At 54.6% G+C, this 26,250-nt stretch overlaps 1 protein-coding gene across 1 annotated transcript in view; it reads left to right on the top strand.

Moving 5' to 3' along the window:
* Window positions 1-26,250, top strand: part of LOC129337950 (SCO-spondin-like) — a 131,748-nt gene that overhangs the window by 48,230 nt on the left and 57,268 nt on the right. Inside the window, exons 38-58 of the mRNA XM_054991976.1 lie at window positions 1,624-1,783; window positions 1,905-1,959; window positions 4,892-5,014; window positions 7,194-7,412; window positions 9,269-9,399; window positions 9,720-9,861; window positions 12,122-12,286; window positions 13,089-13,272; window positions 13,634-13,688; window positions 14,885-14,936; window positions 15,692-15,812; window positions 16,263-16,485; window positions 16,846-16,987; window positions 17,248-17,670; window positions 18,530-18,676; window positions 18,872-19,042; window positions 19,259-19,423; window positions 20,894-21,073; window positions 22,455-22,577; window positions 23,321-23,450; window positions 24,993-25,118. Coding sequence (XP_054847951.1) covers window positions 1,624-1,783; window positions 1,905-1,959; window positions 4,892-5,014; window positions 7,194-7,412; window positions 9,269-9,399; window positions 9,720-9,861; window positions 12,122-12,286; window positions 13,089-13,272; window positions 13,634-13,688; window positions 14,885-14,936; window positions 15,692-15,812; window positions 16,263-16,485; window positions 16,846-16,987; window positions 17,248-17,670; window positions 18,530-18,676; window positions 18,872-19,042; window positions 19,259-19,423; window positions 20,894-21,073; window positions 22,455-22,577; window positions 23,321-23,450; window positions 24,993-25,118 — 3,237 coding nt within the window. The remainder of the gene's footprint in view (window positions 1-1,623; window positions 1,784-1,904; window positions 1,960-4,891; window positions 5,015-7,193; window positions 7,413-9,268; window positions 9,400-9,719; window positions 9,862-12,121; window positions 12,287-13,088; window positions 13,273-13,633; window positions 13,689-14,884; window positions 14,937-15,691; window positions 15,813-16,262; window positions 16,486-16,845; window positions 16,988-17,247; window positions 17,671-18,529; window positions 18,677-18,871; window positions 19,043-19,258; window positions 19,424-20,893; window positions 21,074-22,454; window positions 22,578-23,320; window positions 23,451-24,992; window positions 25,119-26,250) is intronic.

Here is a 26,250-nt window from a genome sequence, read left to right as displayed (position 1 = left end):
AGGGCCTAAACAGACAGGCCTGTGGCATCCCTTGCATCCGTCACATGCACTTTGCAGGCTCCTGCACCTGCCGTTTGCCTTGGGGCCATGCATAAAAGCGACAGCCTCTTAATCCGTCAACCCCACCCACTCTGCTAGTGGTCTTCTCGAGTCTGCTGGACGGGGCCTCAGGCAGGTCATGGAACCCTCTCCCCTGGCTCGGGAGCCCCCCTTTCTTTCTTTCTTTCTTTCTTTCTTTCTTTCTTTCTTTCTTTCTTTCTTTCTTTCTTTCTTTCTTTCTTTCTTTCTTTCTTTCTTTCTTTCTTTCTTTCTTTCTTTCTTTCTTTCTTTCTTTCTTTCTGCTGCTGCTTGGGAGAACGTGCTGCTGGTCCCCGTGCCCACTGAGTGGGGATGCCCGTCTCTTGTCCCTCTTTGCACACGTGCCGAGGGAAGTGTCCGGACCACAAGGCGAGGTCACTCTCCAGAGGAGAGGAACCTCCACGGTTCTGAGCTCTGGCTGTATACTTCCCATAGCTCAGCTTGGCTCAGTCGGTCTGCAGCCTGCTGCCCACTGGTGAGATCAGAGCTCTGACCCCTCCTCTTCCTGCCGTGCCACATGCTGGAAGCTCAGTGGGTCCCGTAGTGGCCAAGGGTCAGAGGTGGGTCCCAGGCCTGGAAGTCAGAAGGCCACCTGGGCAATAGCTTTTCTCTCCCGTGGGGACCCAAAGTGGCTCCTCCCTTTTATCCACACGAGAACCCTGTGAGGTATTATTTATTTTATTTATATGCCACCTTTCTCCCCAACGGGCACCCGACGTGGCTTACATAATTTCCTTCTCCTCCATTTTATCTTCACAACAACCTTGTGAGGTAGGTTAAGAGGGGTGTGCATGACTGGGCCGAGGTCACCCAGTGGGCTTCCATGGCAGAGGGGGATTGGAACCATCATGCCACACTGGCTCTCAGTTCGGCTCTGACAGCTGTTGGGAGCCCAAAGTACTCCTGCAGAGTGTCAGAAGCAGGGCCGACGCCACAGGCATTTCGAGTGCGTGCTCTGTTTGCAGTGCAGAGTTTGGGTGTAGAGGCAGGAAAGGGCAGGGGGAGGGGCAGAGAGGACAGGTTGCGGGGAAAGGCTTCAAGCCAAAGCAGACATGCTCCTGGCCCATGGTGGCGGCAGAGAGTGCGCCAAGTCATATCTGACTGATGGCGACCCCTGGTGGGGCTTGTTTGCCATTGCTTGGCTCTGCATAGCAACCCTGGTCTACCTTGGGGGCCTCCCATCCAATTACTATCCAAGACCGACCCTGCTTAGCGTCCGAGATCTGGTGAGATGGGGTTTGCCTCAGCTATTGAGGTCAGTCCCCTCACCCTCCGACCATAGGGCTTATGCATACTAACTACAGGTGCCAACTCCAGGCTGGGAAACTCCTGGAGACATAGGGGTGGATCCTGGAAAGGGCAGAGTTTGGGAAAGGGCGGGAGCTCAGCCACACAAGAGATGTGAAGCCACACCCTCCACCCTCCAAGACGGCTGTTTTCTCCGGGAGACCCTGATCTTGTCATTTGAAGAAGAGTTGCAATTCTAGGAGAACTCCAGGCCCCACCTGGGGGTTGGGAACGCTAACTCCCCCCTTTCCTTTGCAGGTGCGAAACGGATCCATGTGAGGAGTGTGAGCACCATGGCCGGACCCACGCCATCAACGACCGCTGGCGGTCAGGGCAGTGCCAGGTGTGCCAGTGCCTACCCAACCTGACAGTGCAGTGTTCCCAGTATTGCCCCTACAGCACCGTGGCCTGCCCCGAGGTGAGCACAGGGCACCCTTCCCCCCCCCCCGCTGCTGCCTGGGGCCTCGGGAGCCAGCGCGTGAGGCTCAGGGGTCCTGAACCTGCTCGGCCTCTGAGGGGCCTGGCTCTTGTCCTTGCAGGGCCGCGTTCTGGTGGAGGGCCGAGGAGACGCTTGCTGCTACTGCATGGAAGCCGGTGAGTGCCTGAGCTGGGGAAGGAATGGAGCGCGGCGGGGGGGGGGGACAGGGGGCACAGGCTTAGTGGTGGTCAGAATTGTAAGCCTCCTGGAGGCCAGAGGAAGCCGGGCAGTGCATTTTCAAATGAATAAAACTTCACACACGTTCCATATTTTCTGCCAGAATCCTGTCCATTCGGAAAAGATAACAACCCTCAAACCTCTCTGCTGACTAGAATTGGGTGTGCCTTGCGCAGGGTCTCCTGAGAAACTCACCGGAAGCTTCCACCCCCCCAACCCCCTTGCTTGCTCCTTCAGCTTCTCCCACTGCTGCCCCAAACTTTCCCCACCCTCCGTCTTCCTTCCACTTCCCTTCCGCACCCTCCTGCTGCTTCCTCCCCCACCCCCCAGTTCTGGCCCCTGCTTCTTCCTCTGCCCCACCACTTTACCCCCCCTCACCTGCCTGCCACCTCCTTTCCCCTCCGCCTTGCTGCCACCCCTGCCACCTCCTCCTCTCCCTCCTCTGCCCTGTTCCCCGTCCCCACATTCGCCCCCTTCCAAGCCCATCATCCCCGGCTGCTGCTGGCTGCCTTCTTCATCTCCTCCCGGAAGACACCACCGTTGATCCTGCTGCTGCTGCTGCCTCCCACCAGCCACAGCCAGCTTCCTCCTTGCCCCCCCCCAGCTTCTCCCCTCCTGTGACCACTGCTGCCAGCCCTGCCTTCCCTGGCCCTGGCGATGTTCTTTGGGGGGGGGGGTGGCAACTGAGTGTTCGAAATGTGCTGTATGTACCCTCCGAAGATCTTATTTTGGGGGGAGGGAAGAATGTTAAAAGCCCATTGCCTGGGGAGGGATGTTGGTTCTGCAAACCTGCCTTCCCCCTCCTCGGTTTATAGGGAAAATGTCCCGTAGCTGATTCTGGTTCCATTGTATGGATTTTTTTTATCTTCACGCTGAGGGCCAGGATCAGCCTTAGCTACATGATAATACTTTTAGGGCAGGCTTGAGTTTCAGGTCATAAGCACACTCTATGGCACGTTCTCAGTCTTCCCTATCTTACGTCCCACTAACCAAAGACCTTTCATGATAGAAACAAAAAGCCCTCTTTTCCCAAGAAGGAAACATGTATATGTGTACGGGCATTCCGTTAGAACATTTATAAGTTTTGAAGAGATAAAAAATTACGGAAATGCAATGGACAATTCTTGGCAGGGAGGGTTGCCTGGACAAGGCACATTAAAGATACCTTGCTGGTGAGCAGGGCAGGAAATGCCGATGGGGAATAAGGAGAAACTCCGAGGGCCCAAGGTTGCTGCCAGAATGCCGAAAGATCACAGATGGATAATCTGTGGCAGGTGGACGTGGGGATTTTATTTATTTATGTTTCATGTATTTATTTACTTTATAAAAACAACAACAACAACATTCAATTTATATACCACCCTTCAGGATGACTTAACACCCACTCAGAGTGGTTTACAAATTATGTTAATATTATCCCCACAACAAAACACCCTCTGAGGTGGGTGGGGCTGAGAGAGCTCTGAGAGAGCTGTGAGTGACCCAAGGTCACCCAGCTGGCTTCCCGTGGAGGAGTGGGGAATCAAACCTGGTTCTCCAGATTAGAGTCCTGCCGCTCTTAAGTGACTGACCCAAGGTCACCCAGCTGGCTTCGAGTGGAGGAGTGGGGAATCAAACCTGGTTCTCCAGATTAGAGTCCTGCCGCTCTTAAGTGACTGACCCAAGGTCACCCAGCTGGCTTCGAGTGGAGGAGTGGGGAATCAAACCTGGTTCTCCAGATTAGAGTCTCGCACTCTTAACCACTACACCGAACAGGCTCATTGATATCCTACCTTTCTCCCCAATTGGGGGAGGGGGGGCGCTAAAGCAGCTTATATCATTCTCTTCTCCTTCATTTTATCTTTTATCTGTGAGGTAGATCAAGTTGTCTGTCTGTAGATCAAGGTAGATCAAGATGTCTGTCTGTAGCAGTAGAAAAGAGCAAGAGTCCAGTAGTACCTATACGACTAAAAAAATTTGTAGTGGGGTCTGAGCTCTCGTGAGCCACAGCTCACTTCTTCAGATACCCGTGAGGTAGGTTAGTCCATGTGACTGGCCCAAGGCCACCCAGCCAGCTTCCGTGGCAGACTGGGGATTTGAACCTGGGTCTCCCAGATCCTAGTCTGACATTTCATCATACTACACGGGCTCCGTTGGATTAAAGGAGAGTGAATCCTTAGAAGTTCCTACTATATCTCTGCATCCCAGTGGTTTAGAGCCACTGCTGCACAGCTTTCTGGGCTCAAGGCTTCTCTGCTGAACAGGGAGAACTCCTCTCTGTGTGGCTGTGATTGGGGGCAAGCAGGCCCATTGCGTCAGTCCAAGGGACCACTGGTGACTAGGGCAGGGTTGCTGCAGAGAAAAGGTTCAGTGTGTCTAGGAAGGGAAGAGCAGGCAGGTTTTATGGACAGCAAAGCTCATAGCCCAAGGAGGAGAAGGAGGAGAAGGCAGAAGGGTGGGCTGGAAGGTGCCGGGGTGGGGGCAGAGGATCATACAAGCCAGTTTCCATTGGCACTTACAAAAAAATTATTAATTTACCAGAACAAAATCTGCAAAATATACAAAACTCTAATACACATAATATGATAAAATCTTAAAATTGAAAAGTTAAAATTAAGAACTTAAGTATTTATTGGCACTTTTTGGGGAACGTGCGTCTCCCTCGTCTTGCTTGCTGTCACAGAGCCCCCCCTCCTGGTTTCCCGTCTTGAAAGGGAGACCTGGGGCTGGGGTGAGTCGTACAAAACATCTGTCCTTTGGTGGCCACTGCGAGTGGGGGAAGCGCCTGCCTGAAATCCTGGATGCTCCTGGACGCGCCACAAGACCGGCAGCTCCCCACCCACCCTGGGGGCATTTGGCTCTGTCTTGTCTTCCTGTTTCCCTCATATTTAGGTGAGAACCGAACAGCGACACCCACTGAGCCAGCAGTCGCACCCCTGGGGCCCAGTGGGGCCAGCCCAGCTGCCGTCACCGTGCCTGTGCCGCTCAGCACCTTCCCGCTGCCCCCACTTGGCGGTGAGTCCCTGCAGCGTAATCCCCATGCCCGCCCGTGGCAACCTAGGCCATGCTGGAGGGTCGTCGGCCTATTTAAAAGCTCAGAGGCTGCCCCGAGGTGCATGCAGCCCATGCCTGCCACGTCCTGGTTTGGAGGCCAGTCCACAAGCACTGCCCATAAGTGGCAATCGGGGTGCATTCAGCCTGCCTGGGACAGGGACAGCCCAGCCGCTGCTTGTCATGGGGTGGAAGAGGAGGGGGTGGAGGCTCCTGATCTCAACCCCACGGAATTCTCCTCCAAGCAAAGCCCACTTCGTTCGGAGCCTGTGGAGTTTTAGGAACCAACAAGTGACATCTCTGTGCGGAGAAGCAGTTGGGAATCTCTTCTGAGCTGCTCAGGTGCTGGCTCAGGTGCCGTGGATTCCGTGGGATTCAGGACTGCATGTGGAGCGGGTGGCTGTCATTTGTTGTATGAACATTTTGTGCGATTAGATGCTTTTATAAGCTGCTTCGGGCCATTTTCTGAGATAGCTTAGCAAAAATGATAGTAGAAAAACCATATGTGGAGTACATTTTGACCCTACCCCTTCTCTAAGCAGTAGCTCCAGAGAAGGATTTTTTTTAAAAAAATCATAGAATCATAGAATAGAATCACGGAATCCGAGGGTTGGCAGGGACCTCCAGGGTCATCTAGTCCAACCCCCTTCACAATGCAGGAAATTCAAAATTACCTCCCCCCTCCACACGCACCCAGTGCCCCCTGCTCCATGCCCAGAAGATGGCAAGACACTGTCAGGATCCCTAGCCAAACTGGCCTGGGGAAAATTGCTTCCTGACCTCAAGCTGGCAATCGGCATTGCCCTGGGGGGTGTAAGACGGGGCCACGAGAACTAAGTACTGATGTAATCCTTCCTGCCCTCCCTCCCATGATCTCCTAATTGTCTCTAATCCACCTGCACTTTCCTTCAGTGGCAGTCACCTTCCTGGGCTTCTGTTCCCCCCCCCCACACACTCTTTGACTGCTTGAGCCTCCCACCCATATGGCTAAAGGGCGTCCCAGGACCCCAAATCCCCAACACAACTTTGATCTTGGCCCTTCTCGCCAATCCTAAGAAGGTGAAACAGAAGTCAGGAAAAGAAAAGCTGGACTAGTTTCAGAGAGGACTTATGTGCCACTAACCATTTTGGAGGGGAATCCAAAAGAGCTGGAACTGATGGGAAGCGGAGGGGGAACATGAAGGAACGGACACTCAAACTTTCTCTGCTCTGTTGGGTTTGTCCCTGGAAGGCCGGAAAACCCCACGGCTGTTTCATATCTCCGTTTGGTGGTTCTGTATAGAAAGCTTACCCACTGCCCTGTTATCCAGATAGCAAGACAGAATAGGCATGTATTTCCTGAAATCAGGCATTCAAAACATAAGAATATTCAATAAAAGAACGAAAGACTGCACATGGTCTATTCAAGCATTCAGGCTGAGCAAGGGCAAAAAAAGAGGGAAACACACCGTCCTCTTTCCCTGTGGTAGGTACTCCCTGGTGGTGGTGGAAAGTGCCGTCAAGTCGAAGCTGACTTACGGTGACCCCTGCTGAGATTTTCAAAGCAAGAGACTAAATGATGGGGTTTGCCATTGTCTGCCTCTGCATAGCAGCCCTGGTCGTCTTTAAAAGATCTTTAATGAGGATAGGCTAGCTTTACTTGTAGCTGCAGTAGTTTGAAGTTCAGCATTTCCTTAATTTTCCGGTTTAGGACTGTTCCCTGCTGTGCCTTGCCGTATGGGCCAGCTGAGAGCCCTAGGCAAAGGCTGAGTCCCCACAACTCAGGGCCATTCACCGCTTCCTACTTCTGGGGGAACGGTATAGTTTCTAGCTATTGGGCTCCTAACAGACTCTGTCCCTTTGGGGTGTGACCTTCTAGCAGGGTGTGAGACAGTAAATGATTGTCTCGCTTCAGCCAGAGCCCTCGGCCTCCGCAAGCACCCAGGTACCCTGTTCCAGGAGCTTGCCAACTCCCCCCTCCTTCCTGCCAGCTCTGAGGTTGCAGCTGGGTTTCAGCACACAGACACAGTGGTTGAGATATTTGGGGCGAATTCTTGTGGGGAGAGCATTTCCACAGAGAAGAAAAGCCTTCCCAAGGGGCTTGGTGCCCTGATGATGCCGGAGGCCCTCCTGACCCTGAGCCTTCCTCCTGTATCTGCTGCAGACCTCTGCTACAGCCCCCTGGGCATCGCCTCCCTGCCCTACGCCAGCTTCAGTGCCTCCTCACAGCAGCCGGAGAACCCAGCGCACGCTGCTCGCCTCAACCATGTCCTGCCCAGCTCTGATTTGCAGGGCTGGGCCCCTCCAGCGGACGTGTATCCTGAGCTGCTCTCCCGGCCCCCCTTCTTGCACGTGGATCTGGGGGCCCCCAGAAACCTTACAGGTAAGGGGCCTAGTCATGAGGCTGGGAGGGGGCTGGATAATCTGCTAGCCACATCTGTCCATCTGGAATCCAGGGGGTATTCCTTCTGACGCCACTGCCTCCCCCCCCCGCCCCCAGATATGCTATAGCAAGGGCATTATAGTGGGACTGGGGGCTACACATGCATGGGAGACATCCTCAGCTGGTGGGGTACTGATTGCAAACCTTGGGGTAATGAACCAGTCACCAATGGCTCCTAGTGCAGTCTTTAAAGGGGCAGTCACAGTGTAGCAGAGGTGGAGATCAAGCAGGCAAGATAAAGCTCAGCCCTCTCGGTCTGGCTAGAAAATTTGAAAGTCTACCTAGTAATGTGCAAGTTCATGCAACCTCATCTTGCTTCTGTTTCACTAACTGAAACTAGCTCCTTGCATCTGAAAAAGAAAATATCCTTTTCCTTGAAAATGCAGATAGCAGAGGGTGGGGGAGTTGGTGAAACCAAGCAGAGGTTGAAGAATCAAACTCCCTCTTCTTTCTGCATGCGCCTGAGGCAAATGGAGGCTGCAAATGCCTCCCATTTGTATTTTACAGATGGAAGAAGAGGTGTGAACTTTGGTCTGTTTGAGGCCCTGTACTGCTCAGGTCCTTGCTGCCGTGCACCTGTAATGCCTGCCCAACCTGTCCATGGCAAAAAGAAAGTGATTTTTGCAAAGACACATGATGCATGCATCGCTTAAAGAATATGCAGGGCTCCCACCCAATAAGAAAACCAGATCAGGGATAAATCAGGGCCTGAGCAGATCCCGAAGTGGGGTGGGGTAGTGGAACTTTGGCCTCTGAGCCCTGTTGATACGTCTTCTGGGGGCATCTGGCTGGCCACCGTGTGAAAGGGGATGCCGGACTATATGGGTCCATCTGGGTCCTCTTGACGTTCTTTTGATCTCCCCAGCTGCATTCGAGGAAGGCTGAACAGCAGAAGCATTTGCTCCTGACCTCGCAGCATCCTAGCTTCCAGCCGCACTGTTGAACTGAGAGCCAAGCTACAAGTGACTTTTTTCACGTGGAGAACACTTGATCATTTTCGCAAGTTTTCCTGGGAACTGAAGTCCCAGTGTCCTTCCCCTCTCTGTTAGAATCACTGTCTGAAGAGCCAGAGAAAGCCGTCAGCAGCAGCAGCTTTTGCAAATCGTTCCTCCAGTCACAAGCCCGCTCTCAATGATCTTTGGGGGTGGGCAGCTGCTACTTTCTCCCTGGGCGTCCTGCTCCCGGGGAGCTACTCTGGAGAAAGCCGCCGTGTCGGTGAAGCTCCAGCCGCAGTGACTGTGGAAGAATCTGCTGCTGCTCTAACATGCCGTCATTCTAGTTTTTCTCCAGGAGCTCAGGAGCAAGGGAAGGGCATGTTAGAGCAGCAGCAGATTCTTCCGCTGTTGCTGTGGCTGGAGCTTCACTGACATGGCGGCTTTCTCCAGAGCAGCTCCCCGGGAGCAAGACGCCCAGGGAGAAAGTAGCAGCTGCCTGCCCCCAAAGATCGTTGAGAGCCCTCTTGTCCAGCAGGCTTGTGACTGGAGGAACGATTTGCAAAAGCTGCTGCTGCTGCCACTGGCTTTCTCTGGCTCTTCAGGCAGCGATTCTAACAGAGAGGGGAAGGACACTCGGACTTCAGTTCCCAGGAAAACTTGCGAAAACGATCAAGTGTTCTCCACGTAAAAAAAGTCACTTGTAGCTTGGCTCACAGAGGAAAGGGAGCTCAAAACACACTTCCTTCTGCCCTTTCCCTTGCGCCTACGATTTGTGAGACGGTACTCTTCAGTGTCTTTGCAAGAGATGGGTTGAGAACCACCCGGGCAGTGGTGACTGTGCCCCGTTCTGTGCTTCTGCAGGAGTAGTGGTGCAAGGGGCCGGATCCTCTGATGCCTACGTGACCAGCTTCTTTCTGCAGTTCAGTCCAGATGGCGCGAGATGGCAAGACTACTCTGAGGTTCCCCCCGTGGGTGCCACTCCTGAGCCAAAGGTGCCACATAACCTTGAGGGTGTGTGGGAGGGGGGTGGCCCCGCCCAGGAGCACAGCGTCAGGAAGCGGTGACCGTAGGGCCTCCGTGCTGTGTTCCTTGCTTAGGTTTTTTTGCTATATTTGGCATTTATTGATTCAGGAGTGACGTTTAGAGAGCATTGTGGAGAGGGACGGTTAAGGCAGTGGGGACAGTCAGAGGCCTTGCAGAGGGGCTGGCTGGTCCCTTCGTGGGACTGGGGGAAAGGTCCTGGCATAGACCTGCAGACAAGCTTAGCGATGCCAGAGGTCTCAGCTGCTGGCCTTCCTCCACTTCCCTCTAGCTGTTCCAGGGGAACTCGGATGACTCAACCCCCGTGGTCCGGACCTTCCAGCGCATGATCCTTGCGCAGCATGTCCGCATCCTGCCTCATGACTTCCACAATGGGATCTTCTTGCGCATGGAGCTGCTGGGCTGTGGAAAAGGTGAGATCCCAAGACTCAAGATCATATGCCTGGTGGGGGTATGGAGGGGGGCAGGCACTCAGCAGGGGGCGTGTAAAGGGGTGTGTGCGTGCACTGGAGTCGTAGGGTGTGGCTGGTAAACAGCGATGTACTCGAGGTGCGTTGAAGGGGAAACAATAAGGCAGCTGTCCAGTGGAAGGGGGTTGGTTCAAGATTGCGGAGTCTCGAAAGTGAGGGTTCTGTGATTGAATCCATGCTGTTTTTCACATGGGGACAAGCTGTGCAGTTTCCCCATTGCTGCTGTGGCTGCCAGTACCGTCCAGTGGCAACTGGGCTTCCACATGGCAGGTTTCCCCACAGTTTCCATTCCCCAGTCCCCCAAAAGTGCTCTCCCTCTGCACAACCGCCTTTCTCCCCAATTTTTTAAAAAACAAATCATCACTTGCACATTGTTATAAGTTTCGCTGGAAGGAAGCTTTTTTGGGGTGTGTGACAGCCAGGCAGGCCTCCAGGGCCTAAAAAACTTGAGAACAAAAAAATCCTAATTTTAAGTATGTGCTCAGGGAGCATGAGCTGTCCGAGAGCAAGACTGAAAGACCTTGGGGTTGGAGTGGACAGCAAGATGTTGGAACTGTGTGTGGCAGCAGTGAGAAAGGCAAACTTCCTGCTGAGGATTGTTAAGAGTGGGATTGAAAACAAAACAGCTAATATTGTAATGCCCTTAAAGAGGGCTGTGACACCACACTCTTTGGAACGCTGTGTGCATTTCGGGTCACTGTATCTCAAAAAGGACATTGCAGAACTGGAGAAAGAAGAAAAGAGCGCCATCAAAATGATTAGCAGGATGGAGCACCTTTCCTATGGAAGCCTGGGACTTTTCAGTCTAGAAAAAGATGTCTAAGGGGAGATGGAATGGAGGTTTATAGAATTATGCACGGTCTGGAGAAAGTGGATAGAGGGAGCTTTTCCTCCCTCTCCCATAATACTTGAACTCAGGGGCACCAGTGAAGTTGGTGGGCAATATGTACCAAACAAACAAAAGGAAACGCTTCATTCAATGAGTAATAAAATTGTGGAATTTGCTGCCAGTGGAGGAAGTGTTGGCCAGGAGCAGAGAAGGCTTTAAAAGGGGATTAGATAAACTCACGGGGGAGAGGCTGACCAATGGCTACTAGTCATGGTGCCTTAAGGGAACCGCCGTCTACAGAGGCTTTAAATCTCTGGATTCCGGCACTAAGACCCGCGGAAGGCCTCGGCCTCCCTGCCCTGCTTATCGGCCCTCCGTAGCCACTGACTTGCCGCTGTGTAAAAAAGGATGCTGGTAAAGGGACCCTCATGGGCCTGACCCATCAGCGCCCTCCTTGGGTTCTTACGGCGGCTCTCAAAGTGGGCTGCAGGCAAGTCTCATCTCCAGGGCTCCCGTTCCGTCCCGATGCCCCTCTTGCACCGGGGTTGGCAACTGTGACCTGGGATTCCTCCATCTGGCAATGCCTCCTGTTCTCTGTGCCAGCCCAGTCAAACAGCGGTGGTCCAATCCAGCAACTGTAACCATAGCACAACACTCTGCAGCATCTGTTTAAAGGACAGAAGAATCCGTAAAACGGTGTTGTTTTTTACACACACACACACACCCCATCCATTTTCTCTGGTGTGCCCTTAAAGTCTGGAACCTGGAGGTTGGGGTGGCTCCCTCCACCATATCCCTCTGTTGTATTTATTTGTGTGAATTGTAATTTTGTGTGTTTTAGTTTGTAAGCCTGTTTGGGTTCCCAGTGTTATAGGGGTAAAGTGGGGTAAAAACAGGGGATGCTCAAACACATGCCGTTTTGTCTCACTTCCCTTTCATCATTGGTAAGCACACAGCCAATCAATCAACAGCAAGTCCAGTTCTTCTGATCTCTCCTCCTGGGAAGTTTTCTGCCTCCCACACTCAGTGAGGTGCAAGAGGAGGAACAAGCTCTTTCTCCTTTTCCCTTTTCAGTGCAGAGATCAAAAGCGTTGCTTCTGCCCCCAGCAAGCTTGGAGGGGAAGGAAGCTTTTTTCTGCAGCTTTACTGTGCAGCTATTTTACAGAGCGCAGGTGCATAAGCACCGGACTTCCACCTCTCCCCCCGGTCAGCTGTAAGTCAGCCTCTGTCCAAGAAGCAGCCACCACTTGTTCAGCAGCTGTCAATGTACTCCGTGTGATTCGGACACATCCCTGCTTCTCTCTAACCTTCTGTGAAGACTCGTTTCTCACAACTGCCATTTTAAAACTCAAGAACCACGACCTCCCTCCACAGTGTCTCCAGAGCAACCTGGGACCCCAACTCAACTGCCAGGTGGGAGGCCCTGCCGAACGGGCGAGTTCCACTGCCAGAACGGACGCTGTGTGCCTGCCGGGCCTCATGGCGCCCTCTGCAATGGAGTCAACGACTGTGGGGACTTCTCTGATGAAGTGCGCTGTGGTGCGTTGCAGCCGGGCCTCCGGAGCCCAGGGTTGGGAAGGACGGGGGGGGGGGCTCTTCACGCCTAATTTGGGCAGGTGTACATGGAAAGTGTTTTCAATGTACATTTACAAATGTAAAGGGAAGGTAGTATCAAGAGTGAGGTATTCCGTCTCTTCTTCCCCGATCAAGGGATCTTCCTTATTGCTGCACTGAGTTCATTCACTTTCCAGGCAAAATAACTTCGAGATGGAACACTTATTTTGTGACACCCATTTTGAAGAAGGGGCATAGATGCCTCTGTTCTTACCTCTTTTACTGCTACTGAGGGGTTGGATCCTGTGGAAAATTTCTGCTAATAGAAGGAGGAGCAGAGTTTTTTATCCCCTCTGTGCCGTCAGTGGACCTCTGCCTGTAATTCCTGCTTCTGTCCCTACCGTTTCCTTAACGCCAGGAGAACCGTTTTGAGGTTCAGTGGGGGGGGGGTATGAGGACGTCACGCTGACAAAAACCCCTCCCAGCCACAGAGGTTTATTGCAGGATCCAAGCCGGAGTTTTGCTTAGAGCAAGAGCCCCCCCACACACACACACGCTTTCAGCTCTTTTGTGCAGGCTGTCTCTCTGGAAATGCATGCTTCACATATAGTTGTGGATAGTTGGCCGTGCTGGGAAGCTGCTGAGAAGCTTTCAGCTCCTTCCAGTCGAGGGTGGCAGCGCGGTGGAGAACCCCACAGGGTCCCCTTTCCAGTACCTCAGAAGCATAGTTGAATTCTGCTGGCCCGTGGCCCTCCTGCCCAGTCTCTGTTCTGTGCCCCCTTGGCAGGAGCTGCGGCTTCGCTGGAGCCTTCCATCCCACCAGGCTGTCCGCGCTCCCAGTTCCACTGTGCCTTGGCCAACGTCTGCATTGAAGGGACCCAGAGATGCGACGGGGCTGCCAACTGCCCAGATGCCACGGATGAGATGGGCTGTGTCCCCACAACCAAGGTTCCCCCAGCTGCCACTGTCAGGTAATGCATCAGTGGAGGAAAGTGAGCCAGTTTGGTGCAGCGGTTAAGAGCTGCGGGACTCTGATCTGGAGAGCCGGGTTTGATTCCCCACTCCTCTGCTTGAAGCCAGCTGGGTGGCCTTGGGTCAGTCACAGCTCTCTCGGAGCGCTCTCAGCCCCACCCACCTCACAGGGTGATGGTTGTTGTGGGGATAATAATGGCGTACTTTGTAAACCACTCTGAGTGGGCGTTAAGTTGTCCTGAAGAGCGGTATGTAAATCGAATGTTGTTGTTATATTATTATAAGATCTTTATGTCAATAATAGACTGTCATTTTAACTGCCATGACAAGGCGTATTCTTCCCTCTAATGTTTCTTTCAGCCCATGGACCCTCGAGAAGCAGCTGTGGAAGCCGTCTGTGCCCCATCCCACTCAAGTATGAATCCGAGGACTGCCCCAGGGTGGAGGAGGAGAGAGCGCGGGGGGGGGGGACACACACCCACCCACTTCTGCTTTGTGGGAACATCTGTTTATGGGAGGAGACCAAACGGAGAGGAGGCATGGCACAGCAAGAAGGGCACCCTGGCATATAAAGATGAATGCTGGCCCTCATTTTGTTGTTTCCTAGTGCAGGAGAGCAACTAAGCTGTGGTCAGCAGGTTATTTATTTAAAATATTTCTGCCCTACCTTACTGCACTGGTGGGCCCATGGCAGCTTATGAGTCTAAGACCAGAGACAATAACAAAACCACAGACGCTCAGACGAATCACTCAGCAGGAACAGCAACAAGATAACGGGGCGCTGGCTAAAGGGGCAATGACCTGGAACGCCAGAGGCACAAGGATCGAGAGCCATCTCTGCAGAAGTGAACGGAAGGAGACTCCGCAGGGTGCCTCTGGGAGTTTCACAGGCCAAGCAGGAGGGTAGTTATCCCAGCAAGTGGCCGGCAGAGGTTTGCTGCACTGCAACATGGAGGTTCTCTCTCAGCACCATGGTGGGGGTTAGACTCCCCCTCCATGAATTTGCCCAAGCCTTTGCAAAAGGACTGCTGAGCTAGAGATGGCTTTTCTGTATTTATTTTATTTGTATTTTAGGAATCCGTGCCTCCCATCTCTTAATTGTAAAGCCAAACACAATAAAAACCCAAAAATAAAACTTAAGACCCCAACAAAACTCCACCATAAAATAACAATCCCAGCTCTGTCCACAGAAGCCAACCACCAGAGAGTACCGAGCCCCCAAACCTGATTGCGATAGACTTCCAGACCAGCAAAAGACATTTGAGCTTGGGATGAAAAGACTGTGGCTTCTCAAAGTTTGCTGGAATAAGTTTGCCTGGCACAATTTCCAGACCCCCGCCCGTGCACCTCCAGTGGCAGGGTGTACCATAGGACAGTGGGCACTGCCACAGAAGGAGGTGCTGATCTTACAGAGGCCGAATGCACAGAGCATACCTGCACTGGCAAGTGGGCCTCAGTAGGAGAGGCCCCCCTTCAGGTATGTGGAAAGAGGCCCTCTGTCTAATAGGAAGGAAGGTGGCACGTGGCTGGCTTGGTGGCACAAAAGATCCCTCGGACCTCTGGAGTCTAGACCGACTAGCAGGCTACAGCCCCTTTTCTCTTTCCTCACAGGTGTCCCCAGGTGGATGGCCATTTCCTGAGGGCTTCCACCCCACCCCACCAGGTACTGTGCCCCTCTCTCTACAGCAGCCCCCCAGGACCCCTGCCTACCCCCTCACAGATCTGTAGGGAGCAGCATCATTCCCCAAGGGGCATCTCTGTATGAGAGTGGCCTGGAAAGTCTCAGATTCAAATCTCACATTGACACCAAGCCTCCTCAGTGGCTTTGACCTCCCCCTCTGTGCCCCCCCAACGCAATACAGATGACAGGGGCTGCTGTTATGAGTTGGAAAGTTGCCCACAAGTCCTTGGGGACCTGGAACTGGCATGATCTTTAAAGCCCTTCCCAAGGCTTTATGAGCCCAACGTATCTCCTTCCAAAGGCCATGGAGCTCCAGCTATGGTCCTCAGCCAGCCATTTGTGGGCTGCCTCACCACGTAGGGTGGCCTGCCTGGCATCGGCCAGAGCCTGGGCCTTTTCCGTTGTGGCCCCTGCTCTGTGGAAGGGGAGGTGAAGGGAACCCCCTCCTTGGCGAGACCCAGGAGGTGCTAGAGGCATGCTCATTTGCCAGGGCTTTTGAAGGGTGTGTGCGAAGAGCAGGCATCTTTTAAGGGATGGGGGGGATGGATTTTTATCTTGGTTTTAATATGGAAATTTTAAAATAATTTTGTAGGCCACCTTGAACTATGTGGAACAGCGGAGTATAAATGCTTACATAAATAAATAAATAAATAAATAAATAAATAAATAAATAAATAAATAAATAAATAAATAAATAAATAAATAAATAAATAACCATTGTGGACTCTCCCACCCAGAGCTTTGCACTGAGCCCCTTGGCCTGGAAGATGGGCGCATTCTCGGCCAGCAGCTGAGCGCCTCCTCCTACCAGGCTGGAAACCCTCCGGATGCCGGTCGCCTCAACATCATGCCCAACGTGTAAGGGAAGGTGTGGGGGGGGCTGGGGGGGGGAGCATGTGCAAAAGCATTCGCAGGAGGCATGGAGAGAGCAGGGCGATGAGGCCAGAGAGGCCAGTCACAGGCGGGATTTCAGAAGCAGTGTGGAGGTGAAAGTGCAGTCTGGTTGGGGAATCGGAGGGAGGGCACAGAAAGCGTCTTGGCAAACGGAGGCCTGCAGTCAAGGGGGTGGGGGGCAAAAGACAGGAGAGGGTTGCTGACGGGGTGGGAAGCAACCCTCTTGAAGCACAGCTCTAAAGACCCTGCAGTTAAGCACTGGTGGCCTGTGGGAGAGAAACAGCCAAGGCAGTACAGCTCTGGGGGCTGCTCTTTCGAACGCTGATGTTTAATGCCGTTCCCTAACGGTTTGACGGCTGCTCAGTTGCTGGTGTGTGAACCCAGCTAACCTTCACGTCCTGCCCTCCCTTACAGACGGCGCCCAAACGCTGGCTGGAGCCCACGCCAGGCTGATCCCAACCCCTACTTCCAGGTGGACTTCCGGCAGCCCACCTTCATCACTGCGGTGGTCACACAGGGCGGGGGCCAGACTGGGGGCTTCATCACCCACTACCAGCTGGTCTATAGCAAGGACGGTATCCACTTCCAGAACTACACCGGGGCAGGACCCCAGGCTGCGGCCTCCCTGCCTGCCCAGGTGTGTGGGCCTCCCTCCTCTTCCTGCCCTGCAGCAGCCAGGGCACCCCCAATCCCTGCCTGGCCAGGCTTCCCCGCTTCCCACCCCAGTGGCTTCTGGTGCCCTCTGGCCAGAGGAAACCAGAGCCCCTCAGCACAAAAAGACTCACCTTTGTTTTGCTTTCTTTCTAATCAGTAAGGGGGGAGGACCCGGCTGTGTCTCTTCTCGCTAAGCAGGGTGGGGGGGCTGCCTCCTGCCCTGTGCTCCTGCTTTCGGGCCCTCTTTGAAGGCACGTGTTTCAAGCCCCTCAGCTCGCCCCCCCCAAACTCTTCAGGCTGCCCCCTGCCCCCATACGTTGCAAACTTCTCTCTCCTCTGGCAGGTTCTGGAGGGCAATTCTGACAGGTCCACTGCAGTGCGTCAGGAGCTGAGCCTGCCCCTCTTGGCCCGTGTCCTGCGCCTTGTGCCCACCGCCTATCATGGCCGAATCTCCCTGCGGATGGAGGTGCTCGGCTGCGCCTGGAGTGAGTTGGGGGCTGGGCAGTGATGTGGGCACCTTCATGATGCCAGGGGCCTGCGATGGAGCCCTGCCCCCTTCTGCAGACTGCTGGATGCTGCTGCTGCCTCCCTCCCAGGAGTGGGCAGGGAGGTGACAGTGTGTGATATGTGGAGGGCAGAGAGGGCACAACGGTTGTGCCCCACCCCCTGTACTTTTTGTGGAGGGGGTGCAGTCTAGGCAAGGGCTCGGCTTCTTTCCATGACTTCCTGTTTTGATCTCGCGCAGAAATGGAGCCCGTGGCAGGTGGGACGACCCCTGGCAGCCGGATCCAAGTGCCTGGAACCCTCGGCACTGAGCTCCCCCACATGGGGGCAGCATCCCTTCCATGGAAGCTCACTGGGACACCAGGCCTGACTCAGGAGTTGCAGCACTTTGGAGTAGCAACCATGAAGCCTGAAGAGACTTCAACCCCTGGAACAGGCATCCCAGGGACCCAGGTTTCCAAGCAGCCCCAAGAACCCACCACACCCACTGCCTTCTCTGTGGGGGCTTCAAGTCTCTTCTGGGCCACTTCTCAAGGGCTGAAGCAGCAGTTGGCACCCACCATGCCAGGAAGTACACCTGGAAGGCCCAGTGATATGGGGCTGCCTGGACTCCGCACCCTCCCATACCAACCCAGTCAACCAGGATTGGGACCCACACTCGCAGGTAAACACTGCAGGGTTGGTGAATGCTCTTGGGAACCACGTCAGTGAGCAGGCATGCCCCAAATGCAGATTCTAGCGCATGCCACCCACCAGCAGTGGTGGCATCCCTCGGGCGTCAAAAAGTTCCATGACCTCATGCCAACGCTGGGGTCAAAAGGCAATAGCCAGGGCAAGGGAAAGGCTGGGGGCGGGCTGAGGAAGACAGGCTCGGTTAGGAGCTCTGGCAGAGACTTCAGTGGCTGGCCAGAGTAGCTGAACATTACCGCCCTGGGCGATGACCTGGCCTGTGGCTTTCTGTCAATTCAAATCATCAAACCGTTGCAAATTATCGCTATAACAAACAAAAGAAGCTATTAAAAACAAAGGCTGATTCCGCACACATTGGATAATGCACTTCCAATGCACTTTAACAATCATTTGAGGTGGATTTTTTGTTCCGCACACAAAAAAATCCGTTCCAAATGATCTATAAAGAGGATTGGAAGTGCATTATCCAACGTGTGCGGAATCACTCAAGGCTTCGCAGAGCAGAGGCTAGAGCCCAAATCTTCCACAGCCCACACTTCAATTAGAAATCAGTCTCATGACTAGTATTGGGTTTGCAAGGAGTGGCAAAACACACGCCCTGACCTCATCCCATGGTGTGTCTCTTTGGCTCCCCCAGAAGAAGGTGGCGGGGCCCCCAGTGTGAGAGCGCTGCATCAGGGGATGTGATAAGATGTTGCAAGGAGAGAGGAGCTCACTCGAAAGGAGAGTGGTTGTTTCGGCAGAAGTTCTGGTGCGGACCCCACGCCATCAGCAGGGCCAGCCAGAATAGGTGCCTGTTCTTCCCTCCCCCATACGTCTTCCTCTCCCGGCAGGGCCTACCCCCACTCGAGGCCCCGGCATGCCCAGGATCCTCTGCACTCCGGGGCAGTTTGCCTGCGAGGTATTTGGCTGCATAGAGGCTGCCTTGGTGTGCGACGGCCAGGAGGACTGTCTGGATGGGTTTGACGAGATGCACTGTGGTAAGTGCCTGTGATCCTGGCAACGGCCGCTTCTTAGCGAAAGGAGAACCCCTTAGAGGGCTCCTTCAGAGCATGGCGCTGCACATGTTTCAAAGCAGGCTTAGTTACGAAGGGCCGGCTGTCAGCTCTCTTGCTTTGGATGTTTTGTCAGGATTGTGACTCTCCCCTCTCTTCTATGGTGATTTTTTTCCCCAGGTGGCCCCACTGCTGCCCCCCTCCCCACCGCAGCCCCTCTGTCCCCATTGGGCCCTCCCAGCACCTGTTCCATCAAGCAGTTCTCCTGCGGCAGTGGGGAGTGCCTGTCCCTTGAGAGGCATTGCGATTTTCACCACGATTGCCAGGACGGCTCTGACGAGGCCAACTGCGGTACGTGGGGAGCGGGATCGCCTTCCTCCACGGGCATGCGTGAGAGGCCCTCTCACCCAGAAGGAAGCGGCGGGGATCATTTGGCCCCGGAGAAGGGGCAGCACTTCAGACCATGGCGGGACCAGCGCTTTCCTGTGGGCGGAGGACATTTCCGCTCTGGCCCCAGGGGGATGGCCAGATTCTGCCCTAAAGTCCCGCCTCTTTCTTCCCCGGTAGTGGACTGCATCTTGTCTGCCTGGACTGCTTGGAGTGAGTGCAGCCGAACCTGTGGGCTGGGAGTGACCTTCCGCCGCCGTGAGTTGCTCCGCCACGCCCTCCCTGGCGGCCAGTGTGACCGCGAGGAGTTCGACAGCCGCTCCTGCTTCCACCGGGCCTGCCCAGGTAATTCCTTCTCCTCAAGACTCCTCTGGATTATATTTTTCTGCACGGGGCATGCAATTGTTTTAATGTGATCCCCGGAGTCACCGGACGGCTGTGGGGAGCTGCATCTTTACAAAAGAGAGAAAGAGAAAGATCCCACACGGGCTCCACACTGTGCCGCAGGGGGAGGAGTGCAGGGCCCCCAACACAGTTTTCTTGTGTGGAAACTGTGGGGCGGAGAGAGTTCTTTCGTTGATTTTGCTACTCCGCCTGAAGCGTCTGTGCACAGGCTGTATGCCCATGAAGAAAAGTATCGTCTAGAGCGATCTATCGTCCGGGCTCAGCAGGTCCCAACTTGTCCAATCGACAGACAGTCGTACAACTTTTGTGGGCTTTCCCTAGGGGCTCACTGGGAGAACCTCTGCTTTCCACGCAGAAGGACCCCTCTTCACTCACACCCCCAGCTTAGTGATGCAGCAGAGCTCTCTCTGCCTGAGATCCCGGAGAGCCACAATCAGGCCAAGAAGGCGGGGCTGGCCGGGACAGATCACAGAACTGACTCAGCAGGAGGCCGCTTTATCTTCAGACATGAAGCTGCTTCAGGCCCAAAATGAAATTCTGCAGTTTTACAAGATGGCCCAGCCAGTTCAACTAGCTACACGAAAATCAGAAAATGTCCAACGGAAAGATGAAGCGGGGCTGCCTGAGCAGGGGGCACGACAGGTTTTGCAAATCTTTCCATTGCAGGCACAGGGCTAGGACTGGTGCTCGTGATATTGGCCGTTTCCACACTACTCACCTTCATCTGGAACACTGTGGAACGTCGCGAAAAAACTCGCGCGAGAAGACGCTCTCTTCCGCGTTTTTTTCGCGACATTCCACAGCGCTCCAGATGAAGGTGAGTAGTGTGGAAACGGCCGCTGTGGCCTTGGGCCTCTGCGGAGACCGTTTCTGGTGGGGTATGGGGTGGAAACCTCTGCGGAAATGGTCAGCTATTACACGATGTGCCGGTTGACGGGGAGAGAGGAGGCCCAGCTTGGCTAGCAGCAGGGCTGAGCCGAAGGGTTAGAATGGCCACGCTAAGCAGCCCGTGCCAAGTTTGCCAGCCCACAGAGGCCACTCTGCTTGGAGCCAGGCTACAGTGGCAGTAACCCTGGGTGCAGGCTGCCCCTTGCCAGGCCCGGCCAGCACAGCGCAGGAGGAGGCAGGAGGGGTGACCTCGTGCCTGTCGGTCACTAGCACTGGCCAGGCCCTTGCCCAGCAATGCCTGCAGGACTGCCAACGTCGCTGGGGCTGGGCTCAGTTGGCTCTTGGCTGCCAGGGAACATCAAGGGCCTCTCCAGCCCTCAGGTCAGAGCCAAAGGACGCACTTTGACCGTGCCCGTGTCTTTGGTTGGGGAGTGTGCTGTTGACCTTTGGGGGCCCTGCCGCAGCCCTGTATGGGAGGCCTGGCTCAGGGGCTGCTGATGCGCGCGGTGTCTTTCTGCCTAGTGAACGGTGCCTGGGCCTCCTGGGGCGAGTGGTCGGACTGCGATGCAGAATGTCGCGGGGGCGTTCGAAGCCGCACCAGGACTTGTGCAGACCCCCCACCCAAGAACGGGGGGCAGCCATGTCCAGGTGACGCTGTGCAGATGGAAACGTGCAACCTGCAGCCCTGCGGAGATGCCCGAGGTAAGTGGACTGTGGCTGGAATCCGGGAGGACCAGCAGTGGTGCTGGGGGTGTGGGGGACAGCTAGGGTGGGTGAGGGGGTGCGGGCGGAAGATGGTGCTTCTGGGACGGGGGCAGCTGGAACAGGGTCTGGGAGTGGTGTGAGCATTAGCTGGGGCACAAGAGCAGCCTCCAGACCCCCCACCATCTTTGTTGCCCTCCTGTGGGCATGCTCCAGCTTGTCGACGTCCTTCTTAAATTGTGGTGCCCCAAACTGGACACTGCACTCCACTTTGGGGCACCACAGAAGAGAGAGGCCCCGTTCAACTCTCAGGCCTGGCTACTGATCTGACTTTGGACTGCTGTCCCTTCTTTGTCCCCAACGGTCGAGGCTTGGTCAGTTGTGTGTGGGAAGCGGGGAGGAGATTTCTGCTTGCGCCCCTCCAGCCCTTCTCTTGTTGGGGCTGCCCCAGGGCAACTGTTCCTGGGGCTTCCAGTGCCATCTTGCTGCTCCTCTGCCCCTTCCGCCTTCTCCCGCACTGACAGTTGCTCCTGGTGGAGATACGGCCGGAATTTCCTGCTTTCACCTTTCTGAATCCTGAATTCTCAGGAGCTGAGCCATTTATATTCTGCTTTCTTCTGGATGATTATTAAAAAGCCTTAAAGGCTCAGGGCTACCAACCCAGGGCTGGGAAATTCCTGGAGTTTTGGGGGTGGAATCCGGGGAGGAAAGGGTTTGGGGAGAGGAGGCAGCTCAGCAGGGATGTAACGCCATAGCCCACCCTCCAATACAGCCGTTTTCTCTAGGGGGATGGATCTCTGTGGTCTGGAGATCTGCTGTAATTCTGGGAGGTCCCCAGGCCCCGCCTGGAGGTTGGCAGCCCTATCTCCCGGGCAAGTCCTGCTGAACGAGGGAGAGGCGCACATTCACACCTTCCCACTCCCTTCAAGGAGGAAAGCTTTCCTTTGTAGGATTATACCGCCAGGGTGAAACCACATGTTGTACTGCAGATCCAAAAGCAAATGAACTCGTTGTCCTTACCACTAAAAACAGCAAGGGGGCTATTTGGATTGGGGCTGCGATGCTGAAGAAGGGGCAACACAGAAATAGCCGCCACTGCCCTACAACTTGCTGTTAGCAAAGAGAGGTGGGAGATCCGTTTCTGGGGCTTCCAAAGCCCCTTCCTGTCTGAGTCCTAGGTGAAATTTGCCACTTCAGGTTCCTTGCAAAAGCAAATCCGTTTGGAGAGTCTCACACATTTTGAGAGGGAGGAGCAGAGTCCAGGAGCCAGGCCCTCTTTGGCATCACGAATCCTCCTTTGCATTTGGCTTTGGGGACACTTTTCTCCAAATGGACTCTCCGTGGTTTGCTCTCATTCTGCACGCACCTCTCTCTTCCACAGACTGTGGCCGGGACATGGTTTATGTACAGGCAGGACACTGCCAGCGAGGCTTGGTGGCTCCGTGTCCCCAGTCGTGCCAGCAGCTGAATGCCGACTTGAATTGCCATAGCAGCTGTGTGGAGGGTAAGTGAACCGCCCTGGGGAGCAGGAGGTGGGGGGCATTGTCAGCAACAGGCCCCCTCAAGGTCACATAACCAGAGGCGTTCTCTTCTTCCCCCTCCAGCAAGTGCCCCCTGGCCCAATCATTCCCTGCCTTTATCTACAGAGGGGACCCCGCCCTTCCCTGCGGCCTTTACCCCAATCTCCAGTTTTTCCATTTTTCACAGTGGGGTCCGAGCCTCATGCTTGGGCTCACTGCACCCCTCACCTTGAAGGCCCCTTTTAGCCCCGCCCTTTTCGCAAGGAGGAGGGATTCCTGGAGGTTTGGGGGTGGAGAGCTTGGCAAGCGTAGGGTCTGGGGAGGGGGAGGGGTGCCAGTGTGGACGTGCTGCCGCAGAGTCTGCCTTCCAAAGCATCTCCTTTTCTCCAGGAGAGCGGCTCTCCGGAGCGCCTGGAGATCAGTTTTGATTCCCAGAGAACTCCAGGCCCCACCTGGAGCCTGGCAACCCTGCTTGTAGCACCACCTCTGAGCCGTGCCCGTTCAGCCCCAGGGAAGATAGCGGTGTCTGCCCCGCTGCTGTGGGGGTGCTGGTGCCGTGGGGGGAGCGTGCTGTCCCTGATGTTTTTTGCCCGGTGGAAGGCGCTTGATCTGCCGTAGGCACTCGTGGGGCCCTTTGAGCAGAGCTGATCCAAGAGCCACCCATCCTCCCGGGGGGGCTCCATGGGCCAGCTGCACATGCACAGCTCCAGCTCCCTGATCCTTGCAGGCTGCCGTTGCCCCCCGGGCCTCTTCTTGCAAGACGGGGGCTGCGTGAACATCAGCCAATGCCACTGCTTCTTTGACCACGAGCAGCGCCTCCCGGGGGAGATGTTCCTGAGACACAACTGCAGCCAGTGGTGAGTCGGGGGTCCAGATCTGGGGGCTAGTCTGGTGACTTCCGTAGACGGAGGTGGTGCTGCAGAATGGGCAGTCTTTGGGGCCTCCAGTCGCAACGGAGCCTTGCCCCGTGGGGGCTGCTCGGCAGTTTTGCACTAGCGGAAGCAGCTGCTGAGTTTCCTGCCCTGTTCTCCTGGCAGTTCCCTGCCGGTGCCTGGCAGTGGCTAAGGTCTGAAAAAGAGGGGTTGGTGGCCAAGTGCTCCTGCAAGTCCCCGACAAGAGCCAGAGAAATGAAGTGTGCAGAGAGGGAGACTTACAGGGGATGTGCATTCTAGTCCTGCCCCTGCAAGGGGCCGTCTAACTGCCTTAGGGAAATGGCTCATCCTGGCCTCTGTCTCCAGCCTACAAAATGGGAACGGCAGTGGCCTGCCTCACAGGTTTGTAGAACTCTTTGCACTACAGAAAGGTACAGTGCGGATAAAAAACCCACTTAGAAACGACGAGCGTTGTTGTGTGGTAGGTGCGTGCAAAAGGGGAGATTGAGCTCAGAGAGCCCTAAAAAGATGCCTGACAATCAGAAGATCGTTTGGGCAGAATTCAGCCGCACATGCCGTTGGGAGTCACATGACCTGCTGCAGGAATGCCCGAAACCTGCAGGCTGAGTGCGAAACCAGACGTGGCATCATTCTTGTGGCCCCCACGTGTATGCCACGGCCATTTTAAAGTCATTTTAAAATGCCTCCAGCGTGGAGGGCTGAAGCACTCTTCCCCCACCTCCACATGCCTTATCCTGTGCCAAAACAGACACACAACCACACACACACCTGCAACTGTTTCAGGTGGTGGACAGAAGTGTCTCAGCCCACAGCACTCGAGGCATTTTGAAATGACGTTAAAATGATGGCAGCCTAACGGTGGCCCCAAGGATGCCACCGTATCTCGTTTGGCCCTGAGCGGGTTGTGAAAGCTCCGTTCTGTCGCTTCTGTGCACATCCAGGGTGCTTCTGCCCACATTGGTGCCATTTTCCCTGCCCCAGCCCCCCCACAGTGGCCATTTCTCCACCCACCCCAAAGGGCTTTGTTTCATTTTTTTTAAAAAATGGCAATTTGCATATTTTTCTGTTGGTATGACATCATAACAATCTTTCGATCAAGTTTTCTGAATTCCCAGCATTCCCTTTTTTAAAGAAGTAACAGGGCTGCATTATAACCTTATAGCTGCAGGGGACTGCATTATGGCAATATAACAATTTTCGATTAAAAAAAAAATGAAAACAGGTTGGTGGTGTGGGAGGAATGGCCATTGCTGTGGGACAGAGGACCCAGCCATATGGAAGCCCCTTTGCCTCTAGGCTGTGTCGGCTGCCACAGCAGCTGAGGGGAGACCACACGGGCCTGTTCCTGGGTGGAAAGCACCAAGGTGACCAAAGCCAGAGCACGCTCACTCCAGCCACACATGGCCACGACCCAAAGAGGAAGCCACGGGTGTTGGCTGGAATGTTTGGCTCCTTGGGATGCTGGTTCCTGTCCTGCTTGATCTTGGTTTCTCTCCCCCACCCCAGTGTCTGTTTGGATGGTTCAGTGACCTGTGACTCCATGGCCTGCCCCGTCAACTGTGGCTGGTCAGCCTGGTCTCCGTGGACGCCCTGCAGCCGGAGCTGTGGGGTTGGGATGCAGCAGAGATTCCGGTAAAGAGCCATCAAGTGGGATCCACGGGGTGATCTCTCACGAGCAATAGCCCCTGGGCAGCTCATGGACTAGGAATGCCCCACGAAGCAATGCCAGCCGGCCTTCAAGGGCTCCGCTAAAGTGGCGGCGGCGATGCTGTCCCCGGTGTTGGTTTGATCCAGCCAACACTCAGCATTTTTAAGCAGGACTTTTCGCAAGAAGAGATTTAAGCACAAACTGAATCCTCCCATTGAAATCAATGGGGGTTAGAACTGTTGCTGCCCCATGTTGGGGACAGATCTCCCCCACCCATTCACATTAGAGCACCCTCTGAGTTTTGCACGTAATGTGCCAGCCATGCCTGGCGGCGTGTGCCCCAGCGCCACAGAGTTCTTCATGTGCAGTAGTGACACATTTTATCATTCTTTAATTCCGATGTGGTGTGGTGGCTAGAGTGTCAGACTAGGATCTGGGAGACCCAGGTTCAAATCCCCGCTCAGTCATTGGGAAGCTGGTTGGGTGTCCGTGGGCCAGTCGCTCTCTCTCACCCTATCCTGCCTCACAGGGTTGTTGTGAGGATCAAATGAAGCAGAGGACAATGATGTAAGCTGCTTTGGATCCCCGCTGGGGAGAAAGGCAGGGTATAAATGAAGCAAATATTTCTATATTAAAGGCAAGCCGTATTGGCAACGACGCCCTTTTTATCCTGGTGCGCCTGTTCAGGAGCACCAGGATAAAAAGTGTGCCATGGCCAACGTGGCCTCCAGAGGGCACTGCTGTGGCGAGACGGCCAGGTGAGTCCTCCCGCCCCTCTGGAGTGAGCCGCGGCAGCAGGAAGCCCAGTGTTTTCTCAAGTGGGCTCTGTTGCTAGTAAATAAATAAGTAAATTCTGTGGGGGGGGGGGGGTTAGCCATAAGAGTCTATTGTAGGAGAAACGAGGGTGAGTGAGCTTATTTTGCACCTCTGAAGAGGAACAGGTTCTATAAAACCCATTTCTGTCAGCCTCAGTTTCCCACCTGCAAAATGGAAACAATACAGACCTACTATGAGAACAGATGAGTGAAGAGTGTAAAGGGCTTTTGCCCATCAGAAATGCTGATGAAATAATAGCAATATTTTTAGAGGGAGTGTTGCCCATAAAAGGATGGCGGA

This window comes from Eublepharis macularius, chromosome 11 (genome assembly GCF_028583425.1).
Source record: "Eublepharis macularius isolate TG4126 chromosome 11, MPM_Emac_v1.0, whole genome shotgun sequence".
Lineage (NCBI taxonomy): Eukaryota > Metazoa > Chordata > Lepidosauria > Squamata > Eublepharidae > Eublepharis > Eublepharis macularius.
This window is presented reverse-complemented; position numbering and strand designations above follow the sequence as displayed.